The sequence below is a fragment of the Oncorhynchus nerka genome, linkage group LG9a, assembly GCF_034236695.1.
Source record: "Oncorhynchus nerka isolate Pitt River linkage group LG9a, Oner_Uvic_2.0, whole genome shotgun sequence".
Lineage (NCBI taxonomy): Eukaryota > Metazoa > Chordata > Actinopteri > Salmoniformes > Salmonidae > Oncorhynchus > Oncorhynchus nerka.
Window position 1 is genome coordinate 25375788 of NC_088404.1, and position 12110 is coordinate 25387897.

The 12110-nt window shown below is 43.6% G+C and overlaps 1 protein-coding gene across 1 annotated transcript in view; it reads left to right on the forward strand.

The window, feature by feature from the left end:
* LOC115134102 (transcription factor RFX4-like) overlaps positions 1-8008 on the forward strand; it is a 41484-nt gene extending 33476 nt beyond the window's left edge. The window contains exon 17 of the mRNA XM_029667743.2: positions 6373-8008. Within this exon, the coding sequence (XP_029523603.2) occupies positions 6373-6645 (273 nt within the window). The 3' untranslated portion in view covers positions 6646-8008. The remainder of the gene's footprint in view (positions 1-6372) is intronic.
* The last annotated feature ends 4102 nt before the right edge of the window (positions 8009-12110 follow it).

Consider the following 12110-nt stretch of genomic DNA (forward strand, 5'->3'; position numbering starts at 1 on the left):
ATTACGCAATTATCTTTGATACAAAGACGGCTATGTAGCTAGCTAAGAAGAAATTGCTAAGATTAGACAAATCAAACCGTTGTACTATAATGAAATGTAATGAAATGTAATGAAAAGTTATACTACCTGCAGACCGAAGTGCGTATGCGACTGCTCGCTCCAACCCGGAAGACTCCCAATCACAAATCAGGCCATAGCACCTACTCTACATTCACCTGAGGATTTACTAACGGTGTACTGGATGGAATTACAGTGGAGATAATTCAGTGACATTATACTACACACGTCCATTATACTACTCACGTCCATTACACTACGCACGCCCTTTATACTACACACGTCCATTATACTACACACGTCCATTATACTACACACGCCCTTTATACTACACACGTCCATTATACTACACACGTCCATTATACTACACACGTCCATTATACTACGCCCATCAATTATACTACACATGTCCATTATACTACACACGTGCATGATACTACTCACACCCATTATACTACACACGTCCATTATACTACGCACATCCATTATACTACGCCCATCAATTATACTACACATGTCCATTATACTACACACGTCCATGATACTACTCACACCCATTATACTACACATGTCCATTATACTACGCACGTCCATTATACTACGCCCATCAATTATACTACACATGTCCATTATACTACACACGTCCATGATACTACTCACACCCATTATACTACACACGTCCATTATACTACGCACGTCCATTATACTACACACGTCCATGATACTACTCACACCCATTATACTACACATGTCCATTATACTACGCACGTCCATTATACTACGCACGTCCATTATACTACGCATGTCCATTATACTACACACGTCCATGATACTACTCACACCCATTATACTACACATGTCCATTATACTACGCACGTCCATTATACTACGCACGCCCATTATACTACGCACGCCCATTATACTACGCACGTCCATTATACTACACACGTCCATTATACTACGCACGCCCATTATACTACGCCCATCAATTATACTACACATGTCCATTATACTACACACGTCCATTATACTACGCACGTCCATTATACTACGCACGCCCATTATACTACGCACGTCCATTATACTACACACGTCCATTATACTACACACGTCCATTATACTACGCACGCCCATTATACTACGCACGTCCATTATACTACACACGTCCATTATACCACACATGTCCATTATACTACGCGCGTCCATTATACTACGCGCGTCCATTATACTACGCACGTCCATTATACTACGCACGTCCATTATACTACGCACGTCCATTATACTACGCACGTCCATTATACTACACACGTCCATTATACTACACACGCCCATTATACTACACACGCCCATTATACTACACACGTCCATTATACTACACACGTCCATTATACTACGCACGTCCATTATACTACGCACGTCCATTATACTACGCACGTCCATTATACTACACACGTCCATTATACCACACATGTCCATTATACTACGCGCGTCCATTATACTACGCACGTCCATTATACTACGCACGTCCATTATACTACGCACGTCCATTATACTACGCACGTCCATTATACTACACACGTCCATTATACTACACACGCCCATTATACTACACGTCCATTATACTACACACGTCCATTATACTACGCACGCCCATTATACTACGCCCATCAATTATACTACACATGTCCATTATACTACACCGTCCATTATACTACGCACGTCCATTATACTACGCCGTCCATTATACTACACACGTCCATTATACTACACACGTCCATTATACTACGCACGCCCATTATACTACGCACGTCCATTATACTACATTATACCACGTCCATTATACTACATGCACGCGTCCATTATACTACGCACGTCCATTATACTACGCACGTCCATTATACTACGCACGTCCATTATACTACACACGTCCATTATACTACACACGTCCATTATACTACACACGTCCATTATACTACACACGTCCATGATACTACTCACACCCATTATACTACACACGTCCATTATACTACGCACGTCCATTATACTACACACGTCCATGATACTACTCACACCCATTATACTACACATGTCCATTATACTACGCACGTCCATTATACTACGCACGTCCATTATACTACGCATGTCCATTATACTACACACGTCCATGATACTACTCACACCCATTATACTACACATGTCCATTATACTACGCACGTCCATTATACTACGCACGCCCATTATACTACGCACGCCCATTATACTACGCACGTCCATTATACTACACACGTCCATTATACTACGCACGCCCATTATACTACGCCCATCAATTATACTACACATGTCCATTATACTACACACGTCCATTATACTACGCACGTCCATTATACTACGCACGCCCATTATACTACGCACGTCCATTATACTACACACGTCCATTATACTACACACGTCCATTATACTACGCACGCCCATTATACTACGCACGTCCATTATACTACACACGTCCATTATACCACACACGTCCATTATACTACGCACGTCCATTATACTACGCACGTCCATTATACTACGCACGTCCATTATACTACACACGTCCATTATACTACACACGCCCATTATACTACGCACGTCCATTATACTACACACGTCCATTATACTACGCACGCCCATTATACTACGCCCATCAATTATACTACACATGTCCATTATACTACACACGTCCATTATACTACGCACGTCCATTATACTACGCACGTCCATTATACTACACACGTCCATTATACTACGCACGTCCATTATACTACGCACGCCCATTATACTACGCACGTCCATTATACTACACACGTCCATTATACCACACATGTCCATTATACTACGCGCGTCCATTATACTACGCACGTCCATTATACTACGCACGTCCATTATACTACGCACGTCCATTATACTACGCACGTCCATTATACTACACACGTCCATTATACTACACACGTCCATTATACTACACACGTCCATTATACTACGCACGTCCATTATACTACGCACGTCCATTATACTACGCACGTCCATTATACTACGCACGTCCATTATACTACCATTATACTACGCACGTCCATTATACTACGCACGTCCATTATACTACGCACGTCCATTATACTACGCACGTCCATTATACTACGTCCATTATACTACGCACGTCCATTATACTACGCACGTCCATTATACTACGCACGCCCATTATACTACGCACGTCCATTATACTACGCACGTCCATTATACTACGCACGTCCATTATACTACGCACGTCCATTATACTACCATTATACTACGCACGTCCATTATACTACGCACGTCCATTATACTACGCACGTCCATTATACTACGTCCATTATACTACGCACGTCCATTATACTACGCACGTCCATTATACTACGCACGCCCATTATACTACGCGCATAGCCTTATATAAATCTTTCAGAGCACACACGAGATTTGGTTTTGGGTGCCGAGATTGACTTTATATTTACTCAACACATTAAGACCCTTTGTCAAACTTCCATCATACTGTACATCTTTATGGCCTGTTTGATGATGGTGACATTTAGCCAGAGTCTACAATTCCCGCTTTTTTACACTGTTCACCACACCTGCTAGACTTTGTTGGTGGCAATAGTTGTTCTTGGCTTGGGTCCTGGAGTGGACTACATGGTATTTAATTGACGTCAGAGCAGAGTAGGAAGAAAGGCAGTGCAACACTGTATCAAATCCATTACAAAGAGACTGTTCAAAATGAGGCTGTCTGCTGGGTTATTTGTATTATAGAAAAGCCTGGAAATCACCTAATCACCATAGTACATCATGACAGAGGCGCAAGAACCACTGAAATATTAGGCATTGAATCAAGCAGAATGAATCAGAAGTCATGCTAAGCTATGAACATTTTTAACGTTGATTCTTGTTTCTTTTTCTTCAACATGCCATTATAATGACCTCCCTCTCATATCTATCCACTTATATCTATCCACCTCCCTATATAATCCCGAAGAGTGATAGTTTGTTCCCGGTTGGGCTGTAGGCGGGACATAAATTCCATCCTAGCTTTTGTAAGGTTGAATTTTTCACAGGCAGTAAATCAGAGAGGAATGTTAATATGAACAGGAAGTGAAAAGGAGAACGGGGCTTGTTAGTATGCAAAACGCATTTTATAGCATTGGTGCCAACAGTGTGGCATGCTCTGGGGATAGACAGAGGGAGAGAGGGAAAGAGAGAGTTAGAACTGGTGTGGCACCAAGAGTGGTTAGTTAGAGCCAGGAGAACATTTACCCTGGTGCGGGTGAGAGAAAGAGAATGAGAGAAAGAGAGAGAGAGAGAGAGAAAGACTGAGCAAGAAGGTCAACAGAAGAAAAAAGAAGAGTAAGAGCAGGCTAGAGGTTGGGAGGGGCAGCAGCAGGGTGGTGGTGATGGTGGTGGAGCTCATACACTGTTAGCCACAGCAGTGAATGGTGTGAGTTGACCCTTCTGATGGTAATTTCCTTTAAAGGGCCCTCCAGCCTCCCTGTCTTTGTAGTGGGAGGAGATTCGCTGGGCCTCAGCAGTCTGAATCCTCCTCTCCTCTCCTCTCCACACCAGCGGAAGCAGCAGACAGTGGGAGGTGATCTGGCCGGGGGCCCAGGACCCAGCCCAGAGGGGCCCAGCTCTGTGCTCCACTGTGCATCCCCTTCCCACCACTCAATAGTCTCTTCATCTATCTGAGCCAGTGGCCATAGAACTCATGGACCAGGGCAGGGGGGGCGTTTATTAAAATATTGTTTTTCAATGGTCTCTTTTCTGTGCGTGAACAAGAGGTCGCTGAACCACCCATCCTTCTCCCTGACCTGTGATGACTGCCTCTTTCCATGCCACCATCCCTCATAATAGAACTGACTGTTGCCTGTGTGTTTATATTTAGTGGAATAAAGAGGAAATACTTTTACTTCCACTTTTTTCCACCCTGCTCTGAACTTAAATCGGGCACAATGTGTGTGCTTTGTGTAAGAGGGTCTAAGAGGGTCTCTTGAGGAAGGGAAGGAGATGACACTTTGTTGGATTTCCCGACCAGTACCAAATATTTTGTAAGCGGAGCTGATTCTGTCCTCGCTGTTAGTCGTTGGTCACCCTGGGCAATGAAAATACTACCAGCTGACCGCTTATCCTAGTCCAACAGTTCCAGGAAGTGTCTTATTTATGTCTACCATTTACAACAGACATTGTGGACTACAGGAAAAGGAGGACCAAGCACGCCCCCATTCTCATCGACGGGGCTGCAGTGGAGCAGGTTGAGATCTTCAAGTTCCTTGGTGTCTACATCACCAACAAACTAACATGGTCCAAGCACACCAAGGAAGTCGTGAAGAGGGCACAATAAAAACCTATTCCCCTTCAGGAGACTGAAAAGATTTGGCATGGGTCCTCAGATCCTCAAAAGGTTTTACAGCTGCACTATCGAGATAATCCTGACAGGTTGCATCACTGCCTGATATGGCAACTGCTCGGCAAGGCACTACAGAGGGTAGGATGTACGGCCCAGCACATCACCGGGGCCAAGCTTCCTGCCATCCAGGAACTTTATACCAGCCGGTGTCAGAGGAAGGCCCTAAAAATTGTCAAAGACTCCAGCCACCCTAGTCATAGACTGTTCTCTCTGCTACCGCACGGCAAGTGGTACCGGAGCACCAAGTCTAGGTCCAAGATGCTTCTAAACAGCTTCTACCCCCAAGCCATAAGACTCCTGGACATCTAATCAAATGGCTACCCAGACTATTTGCATTGCCCCCCCCTTCTACGCTGCTGCTACTCTCTGTTATTTTCTATGCATTATCACTTTAATAACTCTACCTTCACGTACATATTACCTCAATTACACTGGTGCCCCTGCACATTGACTCTGGTACCCCCTGTATATAGCCCCGCTATTGTTATTTTACTGCTGCTCTTTAATTATTTGTTATTTTTATCTCTTACTTTTTTAGGTATTTTCTTAAAACTGTATTGTTGGCTAAGGGCTTGTAAGCAAGCCTGTTGTATTCGGCGCATGTGACAAATAAATGTGTATTTTATTTGATTCATTGTGAATTATAAACATCATAGTGTTACAGAGAAAGTAAGGATGTGTTATTATGTTTCACATTAATTATTACATCAGGGCCAGGAGTTTTGCCTGGTAATTTTACGTGACCAGGGAAATCTCTGGAGTTCAGCTATAGCCTAACTAGATATGATACATACATGTTACATATAATACCATCACCCTAAAACCCAATATTCTCTTCTGTTCGGCAGTACCCGCTCAATAGCCAGATGTCTCGGATGGAGCCATGCTTGATGGGAGGTGCTCCTCGGCTGCACCCTACACCCGTGGCCCCCCGGTGGGCGGATGTCTCCCCAGCCAACAGCTGTTACACCAGTCCCCCTATGCACTCCTCCCGCTATGCCGCCTCTGGAGACATGTACTCCCCCCTGGCCCCTCGCAGGAACTCTGAATACGAACACTCACAACACTTTCCCGGCTTCGCTTACATAAATGGAGAGGCCACCACAGGCTGGGCCAAGTAGGCTTCCTACTCATCCCTCAGAGAGCGGAGCTGTCCTGGGCACAGTCATGCCCAAGCAGCCTGCCAAGCCTATGGATGCAAACGTCCCACTGCCTTTCCCCAACACGACCCAGAGGCACCTAATCAGGAGTATCAGTGTAATGGTAGGGGAGAGAGGCTGGAGAGTATCAAAACTGGGTAACCTTGTTAACTTGACCCGCAGGCCACAGCACAGACAAACAAGATTCAGGACTTCTTCTCACATTACACAATCAGAATATTGTGGCTTAGGCTTAGTCTGTTGAGGGCAATAATCGCCTCAATGGTGGTGGTTTGTTGTTTGCAGAAAATGGCTGTGCAAACCCTTTGGGATTATAGAAACAGAGGCAGTCGGAAGAATCTCACATGTGGAAGTGTGCAGTGTGAGACTGCCCAGCTGTGCCTTTTCAGTTAATGAACACCCATCCCTGCCCGTCAACCTGCCAAGTCAACAAACACTGATCATCACCCCTCCCTCCCTGTACTGGGACACTAATGTACGCAACTCTGTTTACGTTGTATACTGTGGCTGACGTCAGTACAGTATTTTAACGATGCACACCATTTTCTCTTGGTCAACACTTACTCAGAGTAGGCCTCTGCGACATTGTCCAGAAGACATGCTAGCCTGCTGCAAAACCAGGGTCATATTCATTAGGGCACACTGTAGCAATACATTTTGGAACGGAAATCAGTGTTTGTTGTGTTTCTTATGTGATAAATTAAGGTTGTCGCTCCCTGTTTGTCTGTTTTCTTCCGTTTGGTGCCTAATGAATACAACCCAGGATGAATTGCCTTAATGTTTCACCACTGGAGCCCTGTCATGTCAATTGGCATACAGCCAGAAAACTATGAGAGAAGTTTATGGCTGAGACAAAGCTAAACATGTGGAGAGCCTTTATTAGCTTGTCAGTTTCACATGAATCGTTTTTTTTAATGATCGAGTGCTGTGCCTCAGCCAGATTATTTGTGTGCTGTGTCACAACCTCTGTTGCTGTATTTGTGGGATGAGGAAGACACTATCGATATATTCTCTGTAACTTTGTAACATTGTGTTCTTTTTTGTTTTCTGTGTTACAGTTGGTATTTTGTTTTCGTTTTTTTATGGATATAGTTAAGGAAACATTAACCTAGTTGTGTGTGTTTTATAATGCACGCAAAGCTACTGTGGACCTATTACCCTATGGGTAGGAATAAAAAGGAACAAATATCAAAGTGTAACACACATGAACTATAGTCACTTTTTTCTGTAAATACAAGCACTCGACAACTTCAGTGGTGGCAACTGTTACAGTTTAAACTGATATGTATGTGGAATTATTTGTTGCCACATAAATAATTTCTAAAACCCCAATGCAAATGTTCTCATTTCTTTCTTCTCTTCTCTCAAACACATACCATTGGTAATGAACATTTCACTGTTCTGCAGTCCGTTTGTGTATAGCCTACAAACCTTGTTCAACCTCGTAGTTTTGGCCAGGCTAGTCTCTTTCCACTGAAATTCTCCAATGTAACTTGTCTGACTGATAAACTGTCACTATTATTTATTGATATTGATGATACGCTAATCATTCTTTGGAAATATTGATCAATACATTTTCAGGGGAGTGTTCAGTACTAAAATGCAATGACACACCACACACCTTAACTGACTTGCAGTTTGGCTTGCGTGAAAGATCACCACATCGTAGCTCTTGGTTGAATATTTGACGTTGTATATCTGGCGTTGTATATCATTGCACAACAACCCCTGCCTTAAAACCCAATTTGAGTTTGATGTTGACAAAGGAGACCAAATCTTTTCAAATCCTCTGAGCTGATTTTTTTTACTCCAATCACTTGCCAGCATTGGGAAGACTGGGAACCCAGTGGGGGCTGGGCGAGAAGCGAGAGCCACACTGCGGAAAGAATTACATTTCTATAAAGAGCAGGTTCTGCTGGGGTGTGGTCATCACACGTCGGTCCCGTAACCTTTGACCTTCAAATGTTCTTACATTTTTTTGAATGCAGATCCCCTGTACTGTGAGCCCATTTTCCTTGGACACCATAAAAGTTCACAACCAAGGTTCTGCATGCTGGAGGCCCATTCGGTACAAAGGTTACAAATGCAATGAACATGGGAAAAGCATACAGTCCTGAAAGACTATAGGCCTTATCACAAACACTTGACACCAGCTTAGAGCAGTCTGGGCCATTGGGGAGGTGTCAGAATGCAGATGAGAACCAGAACTATAATATCATAGCCCCTTGGCACTTGCTTACCACATCTAAAATCCTTTGCCCCTTGTTGGGGATGAGTTAATTTAGAAAATTGTAATTTCAAATTCAAGAGCTATGAGAATTTCCAGTTCCAGAATGGGGATTCATGACTGACTAGCTTGCTGGTAGGGCGTAAGGGAAGGATAAAGACACCCTCCATCCAGTAGCGGTGTGTGGGTAAAATAACTGGGGAAGCCAAGCCCCCCCCAAAAAAAACATTACAACCTATATGTTGTGATAATTGTGCTGTTTGCTCTATAACCGGTTAGTTCATATGCCTTGACACCGTGATATATAGGCCCAAGGCCGAGACAATAAGAAAACAGAATAAATCCAACCACAAATTTGTTTCATTACAAAACCAGAAATCAATATCTGTCCGTTTAAGTTCACAAAACATATTGCATGGTCAAGCAAGGTAATATCTCCAACATTTTCGGACTACTAAAAAACGATTGATTTAGAACCACGGAGAGTTACCGCAAGTTGAAAGAAAACAGGAGCTGCCTCCAGTATTCCAGCACCATTTCAACTTCAACATAATCTAATCAGCTATAGTTTAATACAGCGACAACTAAAAGATACCAAAAATGATTTAGTCCAATCAACATAAGCTAAATATAATGTGGCTGTCCATGGTACTGATTTCTGTGTGTGTGTGTGTTTGTGTGTGTGATATGCGTGCGTGCAACTAGAAAAAAACATGTTGACTTACCCTACTCGTAGAGAAATGCCAATGCCATCCTCCTCTTTCATGTTGCCTAAATGGTCTATGACGGTCATACAGTACACATTTTTAGTTGTTGTTGTCCTAGGCTACCTGGCTAAAATGCTTGTTAGCTAGCCTAACTTTCTTTCATGGGAAACATTACGCCAGGCCAGCTTGTAAACATTAGCATACTACATCTAGCTACATGTTGAACTTCCATCCTCTCAGACCAGGGGAACATTATGAACTTATGGTTGGATCCGAATTGCCATTATAATCATTAGCCAGATTGGAGAATTAAGTCAAACCAAATCCCTATCTCCATCCATGGCTAATTTAGAAAAGGGGGAAGATGATTTTAGCTAGCTAGCTAGCCACCAGAGGACAACGACACAACATGATGCAACAACTCAAGTTTTTTTCTGTCAATGACATTTTGCTTCTGATGTAATTGGTCTGAAGCCAAATCCAAACTGGCAACGCTTGAAATTGTTTTTTGGTGCACTAGGACCATTCACAGCCGAGCTCACTCAGTTTAGCTCAATGGTGACTGGCTATTATGAAATTATATATTTTTTTTATCAAGGGAGGCCAAATGCTCACTGGCTTCCCTTGCATTCAATGCTAGGGGCAGCAACAATGTCATACTGTTTTAGACCAGACAACATCAGATAGATAGGCTACACATACCGAGACTGGGGGGGGGGGATATTTCATTCGCTCGGATGCTTTCTCCGGTAAGATACATTTGGCCTCTTGCAAATCGAAGGAAATGTATGAAACACAGAGAGACGAAAGATACATTATTTTGTATGTTTTTTACTTTTTTCTTGGTCAATTTTTTGGGAAGCCTGGCTTCCTTTGGCATCCATGAATACACACCACTGCCTCCATCATAAAAACGAATATGAAGCTGTAATTAATGACAGATGATGTACTGGCTTTACATAGTCCTGGCACAAACAGTTATCAATCAAATGTATTTTATAAAGCCCTTTTTGTAATCAACAGATGTCACAAAGTGCTATACAGAAACCCAGCTTAAGAACCCAAACAGCAAGCAATGCAGGTGTAGAAGAACGGTGGCTAGGAAAAACTCCTTAGAAATTCAGGAACTTCTGGCGGTGCCAGGTGGAGATTATAAGAGTACATGGCCATTTAGAGCTAGAATGACCAGCAGGGTCTGTCTCAGTAGTAAATGTCAGTTGGCTTTTCATAGCCAAGCATTCAGAGGTCGAGACAGCAGGTGCGGTAGAGAGAGAGAGAGTCGAAAATAGCAGGCCCAGGAAAAGGTAACACATCCAGTGAACAGGTCAGGCAGGGTTCCTTAGCCACAGGCAGAACAATTGAAATAGGAGCAGCAGCACGAATAAGTGGACTGGGGACAGCCAGGAGTCATCAGGCCAGGTAGTCCTAAGGCATGATCCTAGGGCTCAGGTTCTCGGGGAGAGAGAGAATTAGAGGGAGCATACTTAAATTCACACAGGACAATAGATAAGACAGAAGAATTACACCAGATGTAACAGACTGGCTCTAGCCCCCCAGCACATAGACTCTTGCAGGATAGATAGTGGAGACTGAGACAGAGGTGGGTCGGGGGACACTGTATCCCCGTCCAACGATCCCCCCGGACAGGACCAACCAGGCAGGATATAACTCCACCCACTTTGCCAAAGCACAGCCCCAACACCACTAGAGGGATATCAACAGACCACCAACTTACAACCTGAGACAAGGTTGAGTATAGCCCACAAAGATCTCCTCCACCGCAAGGCTTGAGGGGGCGCACAACTGGACAGGAAGATCATGTCTGTGACTCAACCCACTCAAGTGATGCACCCCTCCTTGGGACGGCATGGAAGAGCACTAATAAACCAATGACTCAACCCCCGTAATAAGGTCAAAGGGAGAGAATCACAGTAGAAAGATGGGAGCCGGCAAGGCAGAAAAAGCAGGAGCAGTTTGTCGCTACAGTGCCTTCCTGTTCACCTTCGCACGCCTGGGCCAGACTACACTCAATCATAGGACCTACTGAAGAGATGAGTCTTCATTAAAGACCTAAAGGTTGAGACCGAGTCTGCGTCTCTCACATGGGTAGGCAGATCATTCCATAAAAACGGAGCTCTATAGGAGAAAGCCCTGCCTCCAGCTGTTTGCTTAGAAAATCTAGTGACAATAAGGAGGCCTGCGTTTTGTGACTGTAGTGTATGTATAGGTATGTACGGCAGGACCAAATCGGAGAGATAGGTAGGAGCAAACCCATGTAATGCTTTGTAGGTTAGCAGTAAAACCTTAATATCAGCCATAGCCTTAACAGGAAGCCAATGTAGAGAGGCTAGCACTGGAGTAATTATGATCCATTTTTGGGGGGTTCTAGTCAGGATTCTGGCAGCCGTGTTTAGAGCTAATAGAAGTTTATTTAGTGCTTTATCAGGGTAGCCGAGGAGTAGAGTATTGCAGTAATCTAATCTAGAAGTGAC